Source organism: Rhodofomes roseus (genome assembly GCF_022264815.1).
Source record: "Rhodofomes roseus strain CIRM-BRFM 1785 chromosome Unknown C8Q71scaffold_18, whole genome shotgun sequence".
NCBI lineage: Eukaryota > Fungi > Basidiomycota > Agaricomycetes > Polyporales > Fomitopsidaceae > Rhodofomes > Rhodofomes roseus.
This window is the reverse complement of record NW_025952974.1, coordinates 508,920-531,729: the sequence shown is the minus strand read 5'-3', so window position 1 is coordinate 531,729 and position 22,810 is coordinate 508,920. Positions and strand designations below refer to the sequence as shown.

The following is a 22,810-nucleotide window of genomic DNA, read 5'->3' as shown; positions in this document are numbered from 1 at the left end:
GCAAACAACGGGATGCGCGGTCGAGCGCGACATCACTTTTCGGTTGAGCTTGTCGATGGATATCCGACAGAAATTCCGACCCTGGTTCACTGCTGCTGGAGCCTGGCACTATCGCATCGAAATTCAGGCTTGCACTTGGCAGAAATGAAATGAATCCCGTTACAGTTTTGCCACAACTAAGTATCATTTCTGTGTGCGCGGCGCCGCGGGCCGTCATCGTTGTCAAGGTCGCGATGAAGTTCCGTACACTGGCACACTATACATTCGACCAAAGTCAACTACAAGATACCCTAGGCCCTGGGACTCAAATTTCGAACGGTGTAGCGTTCTCGTTCGTGTTCACCATAACACCCAACGCCTCCCATGTCTATCGCCGTCGGACTTCGAAGACGTCGAACTCGAGCTGATTAAGAACGCGCTCGTTCGAGAGCTCCACGTTCTTGACGATAGCATGCGGTGGACCGGTGTGCAAGACCTTCTTGCTGTGTAGTGGAGTTGTTTGTAAGTCAACCACCCGACATCTTGGTCTATGAGATTTGCTCTCACAATCTATCCAAGGCGCCTTCGCTACCCTGAGCTTCTCCAACTACATGACCCGTCTGCACAAGGATGGTGAGCCCCGCCTTCAAGCTTCAGCTGAGAATATCACCCTACTGACCGTATCATTGGCTACCCAGCCAACGACGCCTGTATCGTGGGCAATGTCCTTGGTGAAAGCTCTGTAGAAAACGCCCTGTACTTTGCCGCTAACAATGAAGCTAAATGCGCGGTACGACATGATGGTGGTTCTGGGGATAGCTTAGGTGAGCTCATGTCGAAGCTCGTCTGTCGATGTTGCGATCCATTCTCCAATCTAGAATGGGTAAATCTCTTGGTTATGACATCATGCGAAGCCTCACGGTATCTGGTCGTCGAACCCCCGGTCTCATGCAAGTCCAATGTAATGCTGCAGGTATCTATCTCACCTACTTCTTGTGCCCACCGTTGACGGTAATGATTTAGCAGTCACCACCGTGAGTTGGAAGTCACCCACCATGATTAATGACGCTAATCACGAAGACCGCCCCCGCCCATCAAGCGAGACTCACACATTCACTCCGATGTGAACAGTTGATCCTGCTACTTGCATACACAACTGTATGTTCTATTACTTCTAAGGTCATCCAGGCTGAGCGCTCAGCACCATGCCATCCTGCAGCCGCAGTTGCATTTGAGTTGTACTTGACTTCCAGTTTACGAAGATTGCAGCCTGATATTATATTGAGATTGTCTATTTGCCTTTGGTATGCATGGTGAGATGGCCGAGCGGTCTAAGGCGCCAGACTAAGGCGGTGACCACCGTTGGAATCTGGTCCGAAAGGGCGTGGGTTCGAATCCCACTCTCATCAGTTGCTTTTTGACATGCCAACGAATGGGATTCGAACCCACGGCACGTCGACGCCACAGCAAATTGGGATGCGAATCCCACTCGCATCATTTTGTCCGAGATATGGACGCGATACTTATGTTTTGTTTTCGTGAGCTACGAAGAGCGTGGAGGAGACGAGAGGCTGCCCGGAAGATGTCGATCTGACCTCGGAGGTTGACTCATTCAATGGTGCTCGAAGCATGCCCGATCGTCCACTCTATATGTGATCTACAGTACGTGGTCGTACCGGCAACGTCGTCTGCTGGTCCAAAAAGTAACATATTATGTCATAGGCTCCTGGAAGTCACAAATGTCAGATGAAGCTTTGGCAAGCTGCTGCTGCTCATGCCCCAGATGTGACAGCCACCGCCGTTTGCAGGCAGCAGCACGAGAACCTCAGCATACAGATCGTTCCGTCCACTCAGATGGCAAGGTACGGAGTCCGGACGATGGGATTTTGAGAAGTAATCCGAGGGAACGAGGGACAAAATGATATCGCGTAGCAAGGTTATAAAGCTCTGATGGCGGCCGAATTATACTCGAGTGCTTGTTCACTCGAAGCCCGCAGGCATACAAAGTTACATCCACACGAACTTGGAGGGAATCGGGTCTACACAGAATTTATACATATGAAGCATCCGAACAAACCGCATACGGTGCAAGCCAGTGCTCTACGTCATTTTGCGCATTGCGTATTGAGCAGAAGGCTGGAATCGCCGAAGTACATGCAGAAACAACGCGCGGAGTCAAGGAAGCCGGTCAGCCCAAAATGGCCTACCAGTCGAAGCTGCGCGTAACTTGCCCTTGCCTAGTGCCATTGTGGGACCATAACTGGAACAGAACGGACGCCGTAGCAGCACAGTTCGCTTGAACCGACCGCTATCCCGTCGAGTCCCCTTGCAGGGATGTTGAAACCGGATCGAAGTGATGAGCAGCAGCTCACTACGACCAAATGGACCTATCGAAGCCAACGGCCGACGAGATGTACCGGCAACATGTTCCGACGCGGCACGTCTCGTTGGTGCCTAGAGTCGGTGAAGACCAGAGGATTGAACGTCCAATACCCCTTCGCAGTGTCTCTGACACGACGTTCGTAAACCACAAACCAAACACACTGGGATCCTAGTCGCCGCACTCCACGACTGACTCCGCCGTGGCTGACAGAACCTTTGTATTCCAGTGCGTAGATGCGAGCGAAGGCACTAACTGACGTTACTACAGTGGAGTCCTGGGAACACCCGCGACTGGGCTCGTCTGGGCGTGATTTGCGAGTTCGAGATACAATCCATCGCGCATTGGAGCCATGAACGTGGGCCACAAGTTTTAGGGAGCCATGGTGCCTCATTTTCCGGTTCTTTGGACAGGTAGGTGTTTTGGTGTTTGACTGGATTGTGAAATGGTCGATTGTTCGGTGACACGAGTACGGGGTGGGACTGTGTCTCGCTGGGTTAGTAGAACGCCAACAGACATGGTTATATGAGGCCAGAAAAGCCGACATAGTCGCAACCTATGGGCATCTGTGTAGAGAGAACAAGCATATACGCCGTTGGAGCAATATACTGAGACATCAAGAACAAGCAAGCCTCCGGGACTCGTTGTCTCCATCGCGCAATAGAAATGTTCTGTCGTTAGTTCAAAGAGACACTCTCACCGAACTCAACCCAGCGCTGCATGTTGCGGAACACAACAGTGTTATTATAGATAGCAGGGATTAGCAATGGAGTAGCGATATCGAGACAACATGGATGCAATGCGCGTGATAGACGGTACGGCTCGCCGGCGTGCAGGCCTACCCTTTGATAAGTATGATGTAGTGGAATACTGCAGAGCAACATGCACACCTTTTCGCAGCCTCTGTCGCAGGACAGTCTGCATGTAGGCTACCAGGACTTGCCGCCCTTGTCGAGGGCTGCCTGCGCCGCCTGTGCAAGCGCGACCTCGTTCTCCTGAGCCTGCGCCAACCGTTGTAGCACCACCCTCACAGCAGGATATGCATCTTACCTCCTCCTCCTTCCGTTTATTGGCTTCATGTAACGCGAGGGCCTGTCGGTGAACCGTATGAGCTCATCCCGCAGCGCGAAGTGCGTCAAGACATGCGAACCTCTGCGAGACATAGGTCAGCTTTCAGGCGTATACATAGAGCACAAATCACGCACCCCGGCCTCGTTTAAGCGTATCCCGGTGCACAACGCCTATCATGACTACACCCCAGACGCTGATACCCACTAGCGTGTATAGCACGCCTCGGTGTATCATGTCGCTTATTGACAAACGCGGTCTTGTTGACATCTTGACGTTCCAGCTTCGTGCGGAAGAGACACCGCAAAAGCGAGATATAGATATCAGATGGCCGTCAGCCTGAAGGAGAGTCGAATGGCCACCGACGACGGAGAGTAGTATGAATCGCCTCAAGGTCGCCGACGTCGGGCGCGCACGATGTCCTGCAGATCTGAGATGTGATCCTATCGGCCAGAGCGATCTACGATCGAGGACTGGCGACTACAACTTGAAGACGACTGCAGTCCTGACCAGGACTTCACCGCAACGATCGCAATGCGCACAACTTCTTCGTACATCCGGTTCCTCGGTATAGTAGTGTACAACAGCGGTACTTAACAAACGAATCAATTCACTAATGCAGGAATAACTAGGGTATGACGGAACGGCCCCAGTTGATGACAGTGTCCACCAAGCGTCGATGCTAGAGCATCCGAGCTGTATGAGGAGTTCGCGGGTATATCCAGAGGTGTCACCGTCGGGCTATACTGTTGGGGTGGATGGGACGCCATATGGGTGCACCCAACGACGCCGGACTCGGACCCATCCAGTCCGCTTCGGTGTGATGTCCGTCATCGTTCCTGGGAGAGCAGTTGCTGTAACAGTGTAAGGTCGGTTGGCAGTAACGGAGGACATGAAGCTCACCTATACAAGAAGGTATCTGAACCTCGGACATTCGTGTCAGACCAGGTGTCGCACAACCAAGGATCTTCTGCTTTCAGCGTCGGAAAAACAAATTGCGATTCGGCCCCGCGGGACTCTAACCACCACCTCTGGGAACCATCCTTGGCCGCATCCAACATCTGGTACGTAGGCAGTTAGCAGAGACATAACTAGATGCAATACGCGCACTTACCGCGTCACGCCATGTGGTGGGCTCCGGCGAAGTGTCACTGACCAACTGGACGTTGAGCGCGTCTATGTCCTCCGCGGTCGCAGCGCTTGGGTCCTTGCCGCAGACCTGGATAATCTCCCGCATGCGATCCGTAGGTTGGACCAGGCAAAGCATGTCGCAGCCGACAAAACAGCGTGCGACTTTTTGGCCGTATACGAACTTCTCGTACCAATCTCTCCCGGCCTCCGGTGTAGGGTTGCGCAGACCTCGGTCTGCGACGATCGTTGGGAACCATGCGTATCTGGGATATTCCCCGACATGGAAAATTGTTGTGGCAAGATCGAGCGGGTCCGTGCCTCCATTACGCTCGAACTTGTGCTTGGCGAGTACTTCGCTCAGTTGTTCACGAACGCCTTCCTGCCATCTATCCACGATCGCGCCGATCTGTCCTTCCAACGCCAGGACGTTCGTTTCATCGATGACCACGTCTGCAGGTGCCGTCATGACGTCCCGAAACTCTTTGCAGAGCGCAAGGTCCGCGACGTTCAACCCGTACTGTTGCAGCTCCGGATGTTTGCGGAAGTATCGCTCTAGAAGTGCTGCTCCGTATCTGTTCAAGACGGTCCAGCGCTCCGTCAACGTATTTTGGATCTCGTTTGCGAGGCGATCTTCGCGGATCCCGTCCATGCACAACATCAGCTCCCCTTGAATCTTTTGCCATGCTATCGAGAGGATGACGTCAGTATTTATCTGTTCATCTGAGCGTGACTTTAGGCGGGACAGACCTCGGTCAGTGAGTTTCTTGGTGCTCTTTACCAGCTTGTGTTGCGAGAGCGGTGCGTAGTCCCGAGCTTGTATGAAGTCAAGTTCGGGGCCCCAGCCAAGGGCACGTATTCTTGGGATGATGCTATATATCATTGGTGTGAGCAACCGCCAGGCGATGAAAGGTGCATCACTCACTCCTCTAGGCGCTGACGCATGAGGGTGTTAGCCTCCTGCCTCCGCGCGCACTCCTCGTTATGTGCCCACGTTTGACACAAGGCTGCATGCTGCATAATACAGATTAGACAGAGGGTCTACGAGGTCTGATGGTGTCAACTTGTGGCATACCTCGCTCGCTGCCTCTGCCTCTGCAACATACGTCTCAACGAGCGCTGCCCGGTCTTCCTCCCACTTTCCAGATTCAGAGAGCACGCGACAACGGTCGAGAATTTCGAATATTTGAGACTTCAAGTAACAGGGTTTCTTGAACCCGGCGACCTCCTCCTGCGAGTGTGGTCAGGAAACGGACTCTAACTCATTGACGGAGGACACGAAAGCATACTTTCAAATATATGTTTTGGGGCAACCGACTGTAGTATCCAAACTGTTTGCCGTTCAGAGACTCAGTCACTCGGTCTTGGGAAATGAACCTATGTGTATGAAGGCCGGTCGTTTCAGTAAACACGGTTTGACGAGTATATGGCACGCAGGAACTGACATATCGCTTCGACAAGTTGCGCAGGACCTCACGCGGAACTCCCAGTATATTGTCGGTGCTGTTCGCACCATGCATCCCTGAAGCACATCACATTGATGCCGGTACACGTGAGACCAACACCGAGGGCGATGATATACTATACCACTTACCGTGCAATACGGAGAGAAGACGAGCGACACCCATGATGGCTCAATCAAGCCACTGGGGCACGGAGGAAGGCCTTCGACGTTCCTTAGCGAGCCCCTCCACAGGTATGCGGAGCTTCTCCGCATGAGGAACGAATTGAAGGACTTCGACGTCCGAGAGAGACTCAGGAGGTCGCGAGGATGAAGGCGGAGACAAATCTACATTGTTTGATTCAGTGCTGGTCCATATTATGCCTGAATACGTGCGGCACTTTACCTCTCGAATGATGTCCATGGGCATATTGAGCATGTCTTTGAGACCGCCCCGTCGACCGCGCACGTTCTTCCACCGTGCCACTGTTGCCGCCTTGGGGGCAACCCCGTTGGTAGACGTCGACGACCTGGACTGCTTGGAGGGTTTCGGAGGCATGATGTTTGTCGTGTTGAGAAGACGATGAGAGAAAGGATGAGTTAGTGGCGCTGCAGCTAATAAGTCCTGCGTTCAGGCGCGACGCGGCAATGGCCAGGGAGCCACACTATGCATCAGTCACGTGGACGTAACGCGTCTGTGGCTTCGGTTTGACGCGGCCCGCGGGTCTTGAGATCTGAGATTTGAGAGCTCGCGAGGCCTCTGGGTATCTCGGGAAGTTGAGTTTTTCAAGCCTATTTAAGCTTGGGTTAAGCACCTGCGTTGCAACAAGGTGATCCGCGCAATAAGCTTTTCGGTAGTCATACTTTACTACGACAGGGAATGAAAGGCGGAATGACTGTGAAGTAATCATTGAACTCGATAGACGGAGTAGTAAGTATGCATAGCTATTAGTCGATGCTACAGTGTATTACAAGCAAACGATACATCTGATGTACAGTAAGCTCTGGTCCAAGTCAAGCGAAGTTCCGGGTTTCTTGTCAAATCAATATACTGTACAGTGCGCGGGTTTCTGCCCACGAGCCGAATGGCAGCTAAAGGCCCCATGCCGCATGGCCGTGCTCTGCGGCATCGCGTTCAACCTAGTACCCTACTTAAGGCGACATGGAGACTCGCTAGTTCTGCATTTGCCAGGGTCACATTCATCTCGATATCTCCATCCACGATGGCCGTCAATCCAATCTTGTGTCTAAGGGCTCACACGGTCAGGCATACAACAACTGAGAACAAGCATATTGCTCACGTGTCACGAAGATGATCCTGTACTGCGTCTCGGGACGCTGGAATGGGCGACGCCTCACATTTCGTGCACGTCCATATGCTGTGGTGCGCCAACATATGCGACTCAACGTCTTTAGTTTTGACGGTTTCATCTGCAGTCGCTCGCCGCCAGTTGTGCGCATGGGCTCCGGGAGCGGCAGCCTTTAACATCTGTGAAATGGTGTCGTCGAGGTGAGCGAAGTGCAGATATACCAACAATATCGCGACTAGGACTTACGGCACCAAGCCACGTCACGACCACGTCCGAAGGCTCGCTTACCAACCGTATGTCCAACGCATCCATCTCCTTTGCCGTTGCGGTCTCCGGATTCTTGCCGCAGAGCTGTATGACCCTTCGCATGTGGTCATTGGGCTCTTTAGGCTTGATCTTGTCGCTCGTGAACTCGGAATCCACACCCTCTTGTTCGTAAACGAACTGCTCGTACGTGCTCCGTCGGGACTTCGGCGTACAGGGGTAGCGCACAGTGTCGCTGTATGTCAGAACGGAGGGGAATGTTGCGACTGTGGTATAGCCGTAGGGATTCAAGTCGAACACCGTTGTAGCGAGGTCAAGCGGATTCATTCCTCGAGGCGTCTTGACCTTGTGTTTGATGAACAGCCCACGGAGCTGTTTGCAGATGCGCGCCCGCCATCTCTCGACCATCGTGTCCATCTGACCCTCCAAAGCAAGAAAACTTGCTTCGTCCACGATCTCGTTTGCGGGCGTGCACATGACTTCGCGGACCTCTTTGAGTAGCGCAAAGTCGGCGATGTACAGCCCATAAGCTGACAACTCAGGATGATCACCGATATATCGGTGCAACAGCTCTCCCCCCGCACTTTCGAGGATCGGCCACCGCGCTGTCAAGAGGGATCGATGCTCGTGCTCTAGCCGCTCTTGACGTATGCTGTCCATGCTTCTTACGATCTCGTCTTGCATATTCTGCCAGACTGACAACAACCGTCATCGATAAGGATCGTCTGCACGGAATGATGACAGGTACGTACCTCGGTCGGTGAGCCTCTTTGCGACTCTCACTAGTTTGTGCTCCGAGAGCGGTGTATAGTTCCGAGTCTGTATGAAATCAAGCTCGGGCCCCCAATTGAGTGCCCGCAATCTTGCGACAATGCTACATTACATCGTCAGCATAGCCCGATGGATATGCATATGTCACCTACTCGTCTAGGCGTTCACGGATGACAGACTCTGCCTCTGCAATCCGCATGCGTTCTTCATTTGCGGCCCATTTGTGGCACGAAGCCGCATACTGTCCCATTGCACGCGTCAAACGCGAAGACATCAAACTCATCAAGAATATATACCTCTCGGGAGAGCTTCGCTCGCTGGGCATGCTTGTTTGCAAGTTTTCGGGCCTCTTCCCACTTCCCAGACGCATATAACTTCCCGAACTGGTCGACATATTTGAAGACTTGTGACTGCAGATAGCATAGTGCATTGAAACCGGTGACCGTTGCCTGACAGAAATGCTGTCAGAAAGCACTGGCAGAGACTAAAGTACTTCTGGCTACAAACCTCAAGGAATACCGTCGAGTTTATATAGCCGAAGTATCGCCACTGTGTATCGTCGAGGATTGTATGCACCTTGTTTTTTGCAACAACCCTTTTGACGAGACCATGGTTAGCAACGCAGTTAAGACTCCCGTATGGACATGCTTACATGTCTTTCCTGCAGCTTGCACAGAAACGGGCAAGAAATGTCCAATGGACTGTCGTAGCCTTTCCTACTCCGCACTCCTGAAGGTAGGTCACATTAATAAACGCCGACATGCATGAGATAAATAGCTACACCCGCCAAGCAAGACATCACGTACCGTGCAATACGGAGAAAAGACAAGGGATATCCACAGAGGTTCAATCCAGCCCTTCGGGCATGGGGGCAGACCTTCAACACTCTTCAATGAACCCTTCCACAGATATGCGGAGCTTCTCTTCATGAGGAAGACGTGAAAGGACTTCGTCGTGCGAGAGAGATTCAGCAGGTCGTGGGGGTGGAGATACAAGCATATCTACGAGGGGAATTGATATCAGTCCTCGGATAATGCCGTGCGCAGGGATGCTGGGAACTACCTCTTGAACAATGTCCATGGGCATATTCAGCATGTCTTTCAATCCGCCCCGTCGACCGCGTACATTCTTCCATCGAGCCTCGGTTTTGGCAGTGACCCCAGCTGCAGCGGAAGAGGGCTTTGTTCGTTTGGATCTTCTTGGTGGCATGTTTGCGCGTAAGCGTTGTGGCAGGTAGTGATGGAGCAAACGAGAGAACAATGAGCGAGTGGCTGTTGAGTTCCGACGCGGTTAGCCACAGAGCCACACCTGCCACGGTCACGTTACACGTCACGGCGCGCCTGTGGCTGGGATCTGAGATCTGAGATCTGAGATTCTACCTTGAGGTCGCGCCGCCGCATCTGAGGACAATCGACTGGTTGAAGTGAATTCTATTCCATAAAACACGAAAAGAAAATCCGGGGTTCACTATGATGTACTATGTTACAGAAATGCATCACAAGATTGAAACAGGAGCGATGTAGGGTGCACAAGGCAAGCGATAGACCGACGCTTGGCACATGTGTAGTTGTACTAGTACATACATGTCAGAGTTAGTAACAGTGGGTGGACAAGATCTATACAGCGACAGAAAACTAATAGGAATGTCGGAAGCGAGGTTGGAGGAATGTAACAATGCTCTCAAATCAAGCAAGTCACTTCGGAACGCAAATCCGCTGACGTGCTTGACCCAGGTCTGACCTACGAGATTAGCCGTGCAGCAGGCATCAGTGCAGATGCGCGCGTGATGCGAAGCCTTGCCAGTACAGATGACGCCATGGACCAGTTCACCTTGACGTCTGCGTCTTCAATACATGGATGTTCGATGCCGTGTCTGTATAACGGTACAGTTAGGCACGTCGACGGAGGAGTCGAAGGTATGCTCACTCCGTACACAGATGTGCCCAAACTACCTCTCGCGTGACGGGCAAGCGCCGTGCCTCACACCTCGCGCAGGCCCATAGCTTCTCTTTGTTCAGAACAAACATCTCGTGTTGCTTCACCTTCGCCATCTCGTGACGACTAACTAGTCGCCACTTCTGTGCGCCGCCACGGGAGGCCTCAGTCACCTGTCATTCACCGAGGTTCAAAGATCATACCCAATGTTGACATCAAAATACTTACTGCACCACGCCAGGTCACGAATTTCCCCGCAAAATCGTCGACCAATCGGACATCCAGTGTATCCATGGCCTTCGCAGTTGCCGTGGCCGGGTCCTTTCCGCAGAGCTGTATGACTTCTTGCATGATCTCGACGCCAGTAGGTTGCAACGGTCGAAGCATACTGCAGATGACAGAACAGTGTATGTCCTTTAGGCCATAGACAAACTTCTCGTATGCGTCTCTACCGTCCTTAGATGTGGCAAGGCGCGAGTTACGGGCGACCACTTGTGGGAAAAATACGCGCTGGCCAGACCTCAGGTCAATAAACAGCGTTGTTGCAAGATCCAGTGGGTCCGAATGATTACGCGTCCCGACGTCGTACTGGGCGAAAAGCCCATGAAAATGCTTCCGTACGTTGTTTCGCCATCTTCGGACGATCGTGTCCGTCTTCCCCTTCAGCGCAAGGAAAGTTGCTCGGTCCACGACCTGGTCGGCAGGCACACACATCACCTCCCGATATTCCCTGGTCAGCGCGAGATCGGCGATATTGAACCCGTAGTCCAGTATCTCCGGATGATCGCAGAGGTATTGGTCCAGAAACTCTTTCACCACGCTCTCCAGGACATGCCAGCGCTCGCTGAGCACGACCGTGTAGTCGTGCTCGAGGCGTTCATTGCGGACGTTTTTCATGAGATGGACCATCTCCTCTTCGTTTTTCTGCCAAACTGAATGATCACATCTATCAGAGTACTGCATACAGACGCCTGTGTTGGCAGAGACTGACCTTGGTCGGAGAGTCTCTTCCCAACGCGTACGAATTTATGATCTGACAAAGGCTTATATTGGCGAGCCTGTATAAAATCGAGTTCTTTGTCCCATCCGAGTGTGCGCAACCTCGATACCGTGCTGTATTCTACCATCAGTACCAATCGCGTAGTCTGCGACATCTCACTCACTCTTCCAGACGTTTAAGAACCATCGCTTTACGTTCCTCGCTTTGCATGCGCTCCTCGTTGTCCGCCCATTTCTTGCACAAGGACGCGTACTGCGCGTACCTGTCAGACAAAGTACCCATGCCGGGATAAGAGAACGCCGCCTACCTCACGGTGCCGGTTCGCTCGTCGGGTATACTTATCGGCGAGCGCGGCTGCCTCGTCCTTTTGCCATTTGTGCAGTTTCCAAAAAGCATGCGCAATGTGATGGACTTCGTCCTGGAGATAGCAGGGAACACCAATGCCGGGGATCTTGGCCTGTATGTACTGTTAGTAACCAGAGATGCGCTATGGACGTGTGGGTACACACCGACAAGAACACATCCCTAGGTATCTTGTCGAAGTCGAGTGCCAGGTATTCATTCAGGATCTTGTCCGTCCTGTTTTCGGCAATGACCCTGGGAAACAGATGCGGAAGCGGAATCAGTGAACATTATCAGCCACGTATCCCAACCAACGGACATTTCCTTCGTGCATTTCTTGCACCATCGCGCTAAGAATTCCCAGTGTACAGTGGGAGCGTCTGCCTTCCGGCATCTCTGTGCAAATTTTGAGAATCAATGAGATCAACGGCACGGTGAAATACTGCATTGCTCACCGTGCAGATGGGCCAGAATACGAGGGAGATCCAAGAAGGTTCGATGAAACCCTTTGGGCATGCAGGAAACCCTTCAATCTTCTTCAACGAGCCCTTCCATAACCATACGGAACTTCTCTTCATCAAGAACGTATGAAATGATTTTGATGTCCGACAAAGACTCAATAGGTCTTGTGGGTGGAGTGCCAGACAGATCTGCAATAATTACATGATCAATTCCCATCGTTGTGTGCTGTGCGCAACATATGAACTGTACCTCATAGATTATGTCGAGCGGCATCTTGAGCATGTCTTTGAGACCGCCTCGTCGCCCGCGCATTAATATCCGTGCGTCGACGGGTCCGTTGTCAGAGGACGATGTCTCCTTCTGCTTATGGATGTTCCGTGGCATTCTGAATTCAAGGGGTGTACGGAAAACTAATTGCAGGCTAAGCGATTCGAGCGGGTGGTGAAGAGCGTTGGGTCGGTTCAAGACGCGGTTGGCCACGAACAAGTTGAAGCCACAGGTGGCCACAGAGTGCCACGGTAACGTGATGAAACGCGTCTGTGGCGATTCTGGGCTTACATAAACGAGGCTTAGACTTAACTCTTAAGCACTAAGAAGGTCAGTACACATAAGCATACGGAAGGCACTGCGCGACCCTATTATTATAGCAGAAGACCCAGATGGGTTTCGCGCTTTGGAGGCTCACGGTCGTTGTGAAGGAACATCACACCGGGACGTCGCTGTCATCGTGATCACAGTGAACTCCTTGAATAGGTAGGTTACATATTCATATCAACTAGCAATGAGAGCATATACAGATGATTGGCCATAGTTTCATAATCGCGAAAGGCATATGTGCCGGCCATGAAATCGTTGACTTCTGACCGTGTGATGAACGTATGTCTTCTCCATTAGCATCGCCGTTGCGATGACGAGACGGGTTTCATATTGAATAGGAAGATGCCGCCGACGTAGGCACTATGGGGCCAGGGTTCTACTTCGATATCTCCAGTTCCCAAGGCAGGACAACTGGTGCCATGTCTAGCGAAGACTCTTGAGCACTCCACGAAGTGCAACGATGGAAAGACTCACTTGATACGAAAGTGATCCTCCACATCGTGGAGTGTCTCCAGATACGGAGACGGCTCACATCTCATACAGTACCACTGTCCGCCTTTCGCTAGGATTCGCCTCTCGTGTTCCTGGGACTTGAGGGTTTCTTCGAAAGTGGCCAACCGCCACGTGTTCAACGCATGGGGATCCTGGAGGCCCTCCATCATCTGTGGCACGTACCTTCAGAGAGTACATGATGGCGTGTAACTGTTAGACTCACCGCGCAGCGCCAAGTCATGATGATGTCGTCCCTCACCAGCCTGACATCCAGTTCGTCCATCTCCTTTGCAGTCACTGCATCCGGATTCTTGCCGCAGAATTGTATGACCTCGCGCATGCGCGTCGTCGGGTGACACGCACGAAGACAACCAGAGACCCGGAAAGGTAGGGGGCCACAATGACCAACGACGAGGTCCTCGTACGTGTCTCCCCTGGAAAACGCCTTAGAGGACCGTTGGCATACCGCTCTACAAATGTCTGGGAAGAAGTGAAATTGAAACCCAGGAGGACAGGACCCGCAGACGAAGACTGTTGTTGCGAGTTCGAGAGGATCGATATTCTGTGGCGGCTCGATTTCTTTGAGTAAGACCTCTCGCAGTTGCTCACGTGTGCGGAATAGCCAGTCTTTGACGATCGAATCCGCTTGCTCGCCAAGAGCCAGGAAAGTAGCCTCGGTCACAGTTTTACCAGCAGGGGCGCCCAGGATGTCGCGGTATTCCTTGGTCAGTGCGATATCTGCGGCGACCAGTCCATACTTGCGCTGGTACTCTGTGTGCTCGCGGAGGCTTAGCTGCCGAAGCGCTCTCTCCATGATCTTCCAGCGGATCGGAAAATTGACTTTGAGCTTCTCCACCGAGTGATTAGCCAGGTCGACCCGCACATCTTGCATGCAGCCGATCAGCTTATCGTAGACATTGTTCCAGGCTACATAGACAGGCGTCGTCAGTTCTGGCGACGTAAGATGGGTGCGAGCGCTACGAACCTTGATCAGTCAGACTTCTAGGGACTTTGACGATCTGATGGTCGGCCAGTGGCACATAACCTTTATCTTTGATGAAATCGAGCTCGGGGCCCCAGCCGAGCGCACGCAACCTTGAGAGGATTCTAATTTTCCGAATGAGTACTGTACAGCAATCTAGGATAACTGTCTCGCTCACTCCTCGAATCGTTCCTGCTTGATGTCGGCGAGCTCGGAGTCACGCGCAAGGTCTTGCACGCGAGCCCAGGCTTCACACAGAGACGTGAACTGCGTAGTCCATTAGGCACAAGGACGTCCCCTCAGAAATGAGACTCACCGCGAGACGTTGTTTCACGCGCTCACTCCGTTCTGCTATAAACTGGTCTCTAGACGCTTCCCCAGGGCCAGACGACTTGAACTCAATCCAAGCATCGACGACTTCCACGAGTTGAGACATTGTGTAGCACGTAGCAGAACTCCCAGGGAGTTTGGTCTGCGAAGCAAGCAGTCGGTGAACACTCCATCGTACATTCGACGCCGACGCGCACATACCCAAAGGAACACCGTCTTCGGAAGAGATCTGTATGGCATCACCTTATCTTGAGGAAGATTGGACCACGCAGTGTGTCTGTTCGTGAACCTGTCCGAATGTGCAGCCCAGGTCAGTAGACGCCATCACGATCAGCGCCACCCGTGTCTGCTCACAACTGAGACCTGCAGCCCTTGCAGTATCGCGCCAAGAACGCCCAGCAGACGGTCGGCGTCCGCCCTTCGCCGCAATTCTATATTCAACGATCGTGAGTGATATGACATAGCCCCCCAACATGGCCACCACGTACCGTGCAGTACGGCGAGAATGCGAGGGCCACCCAAGCAGGCTCGGCGAGCTCTGGCGGACACGGCGGGAGACCTTGCACCGTCCTCAAGGCTTCCCGCCACAGATACGCAGAGTTGCGTCTCATCAACAGTGAGCGGAACCACTTGGTCGTGCGCGCGAGGGTCAACAGCTCTCGCGGGTGACACTGCGATAGAATCTATACACGAGCATTGTCAACATACATATTACTCGCGCGCATGAACACAGCAGTCCCGTGAGCCACTCACCTCGGCGATGACATCCATGGGCATGTTGAGGATGGCCTTCAGACCGCCTTGTCGACCCGGCACCTTCTTCGGCCGTACCCTGATGTTGGCGACCGCACCGTCTGAGGACACGGCCTTTGACTTCGTTCCGGTAGGAGGCATTTTTCAAAAGCAGTGGCAGTGGTAAGGAAAGGAACTGACGAGAAATCAACTCACGGGAGACATAATAAGTTGCTGCGAGGGAGCCACACTTGAGGCCACAGGTACCACGGTCACGGGATCGCGTTGGACCTCGACGCGCCTGTGGCCAATCAACTCATAATCCATGAACACAACACTCACCTAGCTACGTCAGACTCAAGAGAACATGCGAGCAAAAAAAACAGAGAGGCTCCAGGGAAAGCACGACGATATATTGATACACGAGTAACCACAAGATGCAGTGGCCTCTATGGGAGGGGACAGAATGTACATCACACCATCGTAACAAAAGCAGCAACGCGCCATGCACAAATGCGCGACCCAATGTCTACGCACTCACGCAGTAGCGTTGTTGAAGATCAGGAGGTTAGGCGTGCCCGAGGGAAGGGTGTCGAGCGCGTCCTCCGTTGCGAGCGCGAACAGTGCAATCTTCAACTGCGTGGGCGTGATGGTGGGCGGCGACGGCGGGACGGGTGCGACGTCGAGGACGAGCTCCGGAGGCGGCAGGAAGGCAACGACCCAGCTCGGGAGCACAGAGTGCGCGAACACGTACGCCGAGCCGAAGGAGCGCGCCGAGTGTTGCTTGAAGAGAACCGAGAAATCGGGCTCAACGTCGGGGTTGAAGGTCTTCGAGCCATAGAGCGAGAGGAGGTAGGCGAGTATACCAGCGGTGTGAGGCGAGGCCATGGAAGTACCAGAGAGCGACGCAACGGCGGTCTTGCTACCAATGTAAGTCGAGAGGACGTTCAGGCCTGCACAAGGATGGTTAGGCAATGGTACACGGACGCCGAGTCCTCATACATACCAGGTGCAAAAATGTCGACGCACGGGCCGTGGTTGGAGAAGTAGGCGCGCTCATCGGCCAGAGTGGAAGCACCGACGGTGACAGCCTTCGCAGCAGCAGCGGGCGAGTTGTTGCAAGCATCCTTGTTGTCATTGCCTACGAGATAGTGAGAACGGATATTACCGGCTGTAAATTGAGCACGTACCAGCCGCTACCGCGAAGTGAACACCACGGTCAACAGCGCGGTTGACGGCATCGTCGAGAGCCTTCGACTTGCCACCACCAAGGGACATGTTCGCAACAGAGCCCTTGTGGGCTGTCTTGCCAGTCTTCCTGAACTCCTCAGCGGCAGCCTTGGCCTTTGCCAAGGCCTGCTCGACGGTCCACACGACACCAGCCATGACATCGCTCATCGTGCCGCTGCCGTTACTGCCGAGGACCTTCACAGCAACCACGTGGGCGGCCTTCGCGACACCGTACTTACGCGACGCAATGGTACCTGCGCAGTGCGTGCCGTGGCCGTTCGCGTCGACGTCCTCGTCGTTCTGCGGAACAGTCTTGCCCCAACTTGCGCGACCCTCGAACTCGGCGTGCTCGACGTTGATACCAGTGTCGATGACGTATACATCGACGCCCTCACCGCCGTGAGGATCGTACTCGTACTTCGTGAAGGTGCCGAATGTAAGCTTAGGACGGTGGCTTATCCGTGCAAGACCCTGAATGAGTGATCAGCATTGCATCAGGGCTTGCGTACCACCGCACACGACCCTACACCGAGTCACGCTCAGGAGGGTGACTTACCCAAGGGGCACCCTTCTGCGTCTCGATGCTCGTACCGTCGATCTCAACCTCGAGCGTCCGCACGATCTGGTCCCGCTCAATGTAGTCCACCTCGGGCATCTGGCGGATGCGGTGAACGGTGTCGTCGCTAAACTTGCCGGCGTAGCCCTTGACGTGTCCGTCGTACACATGTTGGAGGCCCGCGTCGAGGTCGCCCGAGAGCGGGTGCTCCTCCTGGACGCCCTGGAGGAAGTTCATGTGGTTCGCCATGAGCACAGGCGCGATGTCGTCCTTGAACATCACGATATAGGAGCTGTTGACGGACCCGTGCGGGTGGTGCTCGGCAACGAGGGGCGCGTACGAGAACGCATTGCCGCGCGGGATCTCGTGCGGGTTGGTAGAGAGCGGACTGGCGAAGCCAGAGGCGGCCAACGACACCGCCAAGAGAGTGTTGAGCAGGAAAGACATGGTCGTCGGCGGTAGAGGGGATGACGACGCTGGCGTCGGCTTGATAAGGATGCACGGGCGCTATTTGGCCGTGTTTGGAAAGGTGGCGTATCCCCACCCCACCCCAGGACTGCGCGAAAAGGCATCATTGCTCGAGTGACTCGGGTCATCGTAGGCAAGCCTGCCATATCAGATCTTCAGAGTTACAGCCCCGACTCGTGCTGAAGATTGCGGAAAGAGCACGAGCCTGATCATCCGGACCAGCGTGCGTGCAGCGCCGGACTGGGCGCTTGCGGAAAGCTTACCGGACAGAACCCTATTGCGACGCGCACTGTCATCCCGCCATGCAGAGGTGCAATTCCAGCGCAAATCTCAGCGCTCAGGCCAGCTGTCGTCGCAGATATTTCAGCTCGCTAGGCACTCTAGGAGCACTTGTCCCACGAGACTGTGATACTGCGGCGCATCAGCCAGAAAGAGGACCGCCACGATGGCTTTGGGACTTACCGGGGGTAGCTTCCGCAGCGGCAGCGCATGAGCCTCGAGGTGACTGCATGGGCAGCATTCCTGGGAAGCAAGGACACCGCAGCTGCATGACAACCAGGTTGCGCTGCTGCTGCACAGCTAGCCAAAGTCGTCGTGAATGGTATTGGCATTCAACATGCCTTGTCAATGCTTTCTGTTATAAGATGCTCAGATGACTTACCTGGCGGAAAACAGCCTGTACAGCCTGTCCTGAGTACTGAGTAATCGACTGCATAACGGTTGTTGTGCGCTTCTCAGAGTACGGATGGGGCTGTGGTTCGCCGCAAGCCCGCCGCCTCACATCTTCCACAGCATACACGACCACTTGCGGCCCTCGTCCGAATTGTCCGCCTAGGCACTGGATTCCCTCCGTCGTGATAGGGGTGCAGGCTGGGCGTATTGGGTACAGTGACCGAGATTGAGAGACTGTCACGAAGTCTCTCTGCGCGCTGGACCGACCCTGGTCTGGTGGTGCGTCAGGGCCAGTCAAGGGAGGACAAACAAATTTCTTGTCGTGCGCATGCAACGATCATTATGCAAATGACGGTGCGTAAGTACACACCCGAAGGCCATGTTTGTACAGACAGAACAGATACACTTCTGGGCTTCGGTAGCCGCGCACGGCCGGCCTCGGGTTTGCTGTGCTGAATCGCGAGAGACCGTGATGCTTCTGCGCCCCGTCGAACATCGGACTTTTCGACCTAGTAGCATGGGAATGTGGGGTATGTAGGCAGTAGCCGACCTCTCCAGGCCTTCAGCACAGCGCAGCTGTACATATGTGGCTTCGATTGCGGAAGCGATGATAAGGACGGTCCGCAGAGTGGAGCGCCCGAACGCGGGGAAGGGCAGGGAAGGGCTCATAGAAATGGAGACGCGCTACCACAGGAAGAGAACCTGCACTCACCTGCCGGGAGGTGTCTTAGCTGGGGCGGTGTCCATGTATCCGGAACTGAACGCGGGTGCGTCACGCTAGGCAAATCGAGCCCTTCAGGGTGGCCTGGTGATCAACCCAGCCGTGAGGTACAACGAGATGGGTGGTTCGAGTGTACGTACCTGAATCTGAGCAAGTTTCGGCGAACGCGATGCTTCATATCGAGACGCCTGACCAAAACCGCATAGAGTCGGCGGCATGCTTGCACCAGTTGCCTTGCCGCCATTCCTCTAGCCTACCTTGAGCCAGAACCTCCAAACCTAGCGAGAGGAGATTCTCGTTATAGTGAGTTCCAAGATGCATTGCGAAGGTGAACCAGACGGCGATAGGCAGAGGAAATTTAGACTTGAGAGATCGTAATTTTAAACGATCGCCGGGCCGGGTCTTCGGCGAAATCAACGCTCTGTGATTGGTCGATGCACACCACTGGTGAGCTCGCCGAGCAGCGATCAGGTCGTCGAGGCTGACGCCGGCGCCGACGTCGACGATGCCCAGCACAGCGAGCACGGAAATCGCAACGCCACCGCAGCGACGCCGCCCCAGCGTCTGAGACCGCTCATCGGAGCCGTCGCCTGTCCACTTCGCTCCAACTCCAAATCCACGCTATCGCGATCCTTTCTCGTCTGCCGTGCGCGGCACCCCGCTGGATGACCTCGACCGCCGTCCTCACTGCTCGATAAGCTGCGCATATAGACCGTATCATGGACGCACAGGGGCCTGGGGCAAGCGCAGACCGCGCCCACCGCCCACACTGGACCCCACTCACACTCTCAGGCCGCACCTCGGCTGCGTCGTCGCTGCGAGCGATGTTTTCTTCCGGCGCAGACACCCCAACAGGGCTGAAGACCCCGCGTACGCCGGGCCCACAGGCTGAGGACGCACCGATCCTGGGAGCGGACGTAGAGCAGGGTCGCACGGACTATGGGACGGCCAGACCACGAGGTGAGTCGCAGGCAGGCTGTGGGGAAGTCGCGGCGAGGTGCATGGGTACGACAGGACGAGCTCGGCTATTCAGCGGTGCTCTATGCGCCGTCCAAGTCAATGAAGGAAGTCGGCCGCCTGCGTGCATCCAATTGCACAACGCTTCGTCTGAGGCCAGTCTGGGCCATTCGGATTTGCAGGCAGGCGGCGCGACAAATGCTTCACAGCACTGTTCACATTGTCTCACTGTCTCTTTGCTCGTCGGGACGACTGTTGACAAGGCAATAGCCATACGACCAACCCTCCACCGACGGAGGACATCGAACTGGGCAAAAGTAAATTATTATGTTCCCTCTACCGCTTGGATACCCGCATATTCGTGGACATTGTAAGTCTCAGCATGCTCTCGCGTAGGTTCTACGATACTCACTCGGAGCGACCCAGACTGGGTGGCGACCTGCTCGGAGGGCTCACGGTCGCCTGCATGCTGATACCCCAATCCGTCTCGTATGCAACATCTCTAGCAAGATTAAGTCCCGTCACCGGCTTGGTAAGTCCTCCTTGGTTTTGTCGTAACGACTCCCCTGATTGAGTGGAACAGTTCTCTGCAGCTATCCCGGGCTTGATATATGCGCTTTTTGGCACATCAAGACAGCTCAATGTATCACCTGAAGCGTCACTCTCGCTCCTCATTGGTCAAGCTATCGATGAATTCCTGCACGACCCTCATTTCGCGAAATACGGGCGAGACGGAGTGGGCATCGCGGTATCGACCGTGGTCACCTTCCAGGTGAGCAGAGTGAAGTGCCTCGGTTATTTCAGCGCCCTGATGCGCCGCCTCCAGATTGGAGTCATCGCCCTTCTGCTGGGCCTATTCCGCCTCGGCTTCATGGACGTCGTCCTCAGCCGCGCGCTTCTTCGCGGGTTCGTCACCGCCGTCGCGATCGTCATCCTAGTGTACGTCGTCTCCACCCTCACTTCCGCAGCGCTGATCGTTGCCACTCACAGGGAACAACTCATACCCATGTTTGGACTGACAGCGCTGCGAAACCAATACCAATTGCACACGACCCTCGACAAATTGATGTTCATCGTTGAGAACGTGTGGACCCACTCGCACCAACTGACGATGATCATCGGCTTCGGCGCTCTCCTGCTCCTCCTCGGCATCCGCAGTCTTAAGGGCTTTTTCAAGCGCTACACCCTGATCTATCGTCTGCCGGAGGTCTTGTTGGTGGTGGTCTTCTCAACAAGTAAGGCCCAATCCTAACGGTCACGAATCATGGCACGAACTGATTAACGTTAGTCTTGTCGGACAAGCTTGACTGGGACCAGCAGGGAGTTGAGATACTGGGGAGTGTTCCAGTCAACACGGGCAACCATCTTGTACAGTTCCCGCTGACGCAGATGACGTTGAAGTTCCTGCGGAGAACGACGTCCCTCTCCGTGTACGCGCTTTTCCGTTCTGAGCCAGTCACTTCGATCCTGACGCGATGCTTCGTGCAGGGTCTGCGTCATCGTCGGCTTCCTCGACAGTATCGTCGCCGCAAAGCAGAATGCAGGACTATATGGCTACAGCATCAGCCCGAACCGAGAGCTCGTCGCGCTCGGCGCTGGTAATCTCGTTGGCTCCTTCGTGCCAGGCACGCTGCCCGCCTTCGGGTCCATCACGCGGTATGTTCCCGCATCCTCTGTCAACAATTGTACGGTGGATGGTTGTACTTACAACAGGTTAGGTCAAAGATCAACGGCGAGGTGGGCGCACGCACGCAGATGTCGTCGATGGTCTGCTCGATAGTGGTCCTCCTCGCTGTGTTCTATCTCATGCCTTGGCTGTACTACCTCCCCAAAACCGTGCTCGGGGCTGTGTGAGTAACGACGCACTTCGCCAGCGCAAGCAGCACCGTGAACTAATTCGTGACATCGGTATCAGCATCTGCCTAGTCGTGTTCTCGCTGCTGGCTGAGGTGCCTCACGACCTGAAGTTCTATTGGCGGTATGTCATCTGCTGCATTGATAGGCTCACCGGATGTAGGTCGCTGATTGGCTGTGCTGTCGTGATCAGTCTGCGGAGCTGGGTCGACCTATCCCTCATGGCGCTCACCTTCGCATTGACTATCTTCTGGGACCTGGAGATGGGTATCGCGGTCAGCCTCGTCATATCTTTGTTGCTGGTCATACACAAGTCATCCAAGCCACGCATGACAATACTGGTAGGTGTCTGCCTAACCTAACTCGATGAATCAGCGGTCTCACGAACTGCCAGGGTCGTCTTCCCGGGACCGACGTGTGGAAGCCCGTTGACGAGAACCCGGAAGCGCAGGAAGACGCAGCCGGCGTGCTCATAGTGAGGATCAGGGAAAACCTTGACTTTGGTGCGCATTGTCTGATGGTTGCTACTTCCGGCTATCTGACTGACGTGCTATGGGTGTCCTGTACAGCCAATACCGCACAATTGAAAGGTACCTGCCCATTGGTTGTCGTCATCCGTACAGAGCACAGTGGACTGATATAGCCCTCAGAGCGCCTCCGTCGGCTAGAATTGTACGGCGTCAGCAAGCATCACCCGTCGGATGAGCCGGAGCGTGAACACGCAAGCGTCCTCGTCTTCCACCTGGCAGATGTTGACAGCATAGATGCATCGTGCGTTATCGAGTGGACCTATTCATTCCCCTTGGATATATCTGACTAATCGATGTCAGGGCTGCAATGATCTTCTACGAATTGGTGGAGACCTACAAGGTATGAGTCGCTACAGACCTCCATAAGGTCGTCGCTTAATCGCCGTCATCCAATAGAGCCGTGGGGTAGGGCTGTTCATCACGCATCTCAAGAAGGCACCTCGTGAGTTCTTCGAGCGGGCGGGTGTCATCAAGCTCCTCGGGGAAGACGCCATCTGCAAGGACGTTGCGAGCGCCATGGTCCGTGTGGAAAAGCTTTCTCGGGAGCGAGCGGGCCCGCAGAGGTGGTAACCAGCAGCGGCCTCGGGTGCCCGGGCAACGCGACGTAAC

The 22,810-nt window shown here is 54.4% G+C and overlaps 8 protein-coding genes and 1 non-coding gene across 9 annotated transcripts; 2 read left to right on the top strand and 7 right to left on the bottom strand.

Annotated features, from left to right (window-relative positions):
- Window positions 1-50: 50 nt before the first annotated feature.
- C8Q71DRAFT_773917 (Acylphosphatase-like domain-containing protein) lies at window positions 51-1,236 on the bottom strand. The gene is made up of 4 exons (XM_047924479.1): window positions 1,197-1,236; window positions 659-1,135; window positions 547-599; window positions 51-482 (listed from the first exon to the last, which is right to left on the bottom strand). Exons 2-4 carry the CDS (start codon window positions 776-778, stop codon window positions 368-370), a joined length of 288 nt encoding a protein of 95 aa, XP_047776279.1. The 5' UTR covers window positions 779-1,135; window positions 1,197-1,236; the 3' UTR covers window positions 51-367.
- A 55-nt stretch (window positions 1,237-1,291) lies between these two features.
- Window positions 1,292-1,388, top strand: C8Q71DRAFT_t113. Its single transcript has one exon. It is a non-coding gene; the product is annotated as a tRNA-Leu (tRNA).
- Window positions 1,389-3,006: 1,618 nt separating this feature from the next.
- Window positions 3,007-3,935, bottom strand: C8Q71DRAFT_773911 (uncharacterized protein). The gene is made up of 4 exons (XM_047924478.1): window positions 3,563-3,935; window positions 3,410-3,451; window positions 3,250-3,360; window positions 3,007-3,197 (listed from the first exon to the last, which is right to left on the bottom strand). The coding sequence occupies exons 1-3, from the start codon at window positions 3,695-3,697 to the stop codon at window positions 3,289-3,291; spliced, it is 249 nt and encodes an 82-aa protein (XP_047776278.1). The 5' UTR covers window positions 3,698-3,935; the 3' UTR covers window positions 3,007-3,197; window positions 3,250-3,288.
- Window positions 3,925-6,621, bottom strand: C8Q71DRAFT_773908 (uncharacterized protein). Its single transcript, XM_047924477.1, has 11 exons — window positions 6,403-6,621; window positions 6,150-6,344; window positions 6,001-6,077; window positions 5,845-5,932; window positions 5,631-5,786; window positions 5,481-5,569; window positions 5,306-5,427; window positions 4,542-5,242; window positions 4,346-4,488; window positions 4,061-4,294; window positions 3,925-4,006 (listed from the first exon to the last, which is right to left on the bottom strand). Exons 1-10 carry the CDS (start codon window positions 6,553-6,555, stop codon window positions 4,258-4,260), a joined length of 1,761 nt encoding a protein of 586 aa, XP_047776277.1. The 5' UTR covers window positions 6,556-6,621; the 3' UTR covers window positions 3,925-4,006; window positions 4,061-4,257.
- Window positions 6,622-6,873: 252 nt separating this feature from the next.
- C8Q71DRAFT_188731 (uncharacterized protein) lies at window positions 6,874-9,606 on the bottom strand. The gene is made up of 10 exons (XM_047916854.1): window positions 9,404-9,606; window positions 9,148-9,342; window positions 8,994-9,070; window positions 8,849-8,936; window positions 8,638-8,790; window positions 8,494-8,582; window positions 8,323-8,444; window positions 7,553-8,265; window positions 7,298-7,485; window positions 6,874-7,243 (listed from the first exon to the last, which is right to left on the bottom strand). The coding sequence occupies exons 1-10, from the start codon at window positions 9,548-9,550 to the stop codon at window positions 7,132-7,134; spliced, it is 1,884 nt and encodes a 627-aa protein (XP_047776276.1). The 5' UTR covers window positions 9,551-9,606; the 3' UTR covers window positions 6,874-7,131.
- Window positions 9,607-10,171: 565 nt separating this feature from the next.
- C8Q71DRAFT_188719 (uncharacterized protein) lies at window positions 10,172-12,560 on the bottom strand. The gene is made up of 9 exons (XM_047916853.1): window positions 12,330-12,560; window positions 12,074-12,268; window positions 11,938-12,014; window positions 11,786-11,873; window positions 11,584-11,733; window positions 11,440-11,528; window positions 11,268-11,389; window positions 10,505-11,208; window positions 10,172-10,449 (listed from the first exon to the last, which is right to left on the bottom strand). Exons 1-9 carry the CDS (start codon window positions 12,462-12,464, stop codon window positions 10,264-10,266), a joined length of 1,746 nt encoding a protein of 581 aa, XP_047776275.1. The 5' UTR covers window positions 12,465-12,560; the 3' UTR covers window positions 10,172-10,263.
- Window positions 12,561-12,728: 168 nt separating this feature from the next.
- Window positions 12,729-15,425, bottom strand: C8Q71DRAFT_773902 (uncharacterized protein). Its single transcript, XM_047924476.1, has 10 exons — window positions 15,235-15,425; window positions 14,970-15,164; window positions 14,836-14,912; window positions 14,683-14,770; window positions 14,468-14,623; window positions 14,330-14,418; window positions 14,155-14,276; window positions 13,393-14,096; window positions 13,152-13,339; window positions 12,729-13,100 (listed from the first exon to the last, which is right to left on the bottom strand). The coding sequence occupies exons 1-10, from the start codon at window positions 15,373-15,375 to the stop codon at window positions 12,971-12,973; spliced, it is 1,890 nt and encodes a 629-aa protein (XP_047776274.1). The 5' UTR covers window positions 15,376-15,425; the 3' UTR covers window positions 12,729-12,970.
- A 325-nt stretch (window positions 15,426-15,750) lies between these two features.
- Window positions 15,751-17,446, bottom strand: C8Q71DRAFT_712711 (peptidase S8/S53 domain-containing protein; the record flags this gene model as incomplete). Its single annotated transcript, XM_047920870.1, has 4 exons — window positions 15,751-16,166; window positions 16,220-16,354; window positions 16,404-16,914; window positions 17,000-17,446. 4 exons carry the CDS (start codon window positions 17,444-17,446, stop codon window positions 15,751-15,753), a joined length of 1,509 nt encoding a protein of 502 aa, XP_047776273.1.
- Window positions 17,447-19,579: 2,133 nt separating this feature from the next.
- C8Q71DRAFT_712646 (sulfate anion transporter) lies at window positions 19,580-22,771 on the top strand (the record flags this gene model as incomplete). Its single annotated transcript, XM_047920866.1, has 16 exons — window positions 19,580-19,838; window positions 20,088-20,187; window positions 20,244-20,349; window positions 20,401-20,589; window positions 20,644-20,756; window positions 20,808-21,052; window positions 21,106-21,247; window positions 21,306-21,473; window positions 21,536-21,667; window positions 21,733-21,795; window positions 21,865-22,012; window positions 22,066-22,174; window positions 22,241-22,261; window positions 22,322-22,442; window positions 22,502-22,541; window positions 22,598-22,771. The coding sequence occupies 16 exons, from the start codon at window positions 19,580-19,582 to the stop codon at window positions 22,769-22,771; spliced, it is 2,130 nt and encodes a 709-aa protein (XP_047776272.1).
- Window positions 22,772-22,810: the final 39 nt, after the last annotated feature.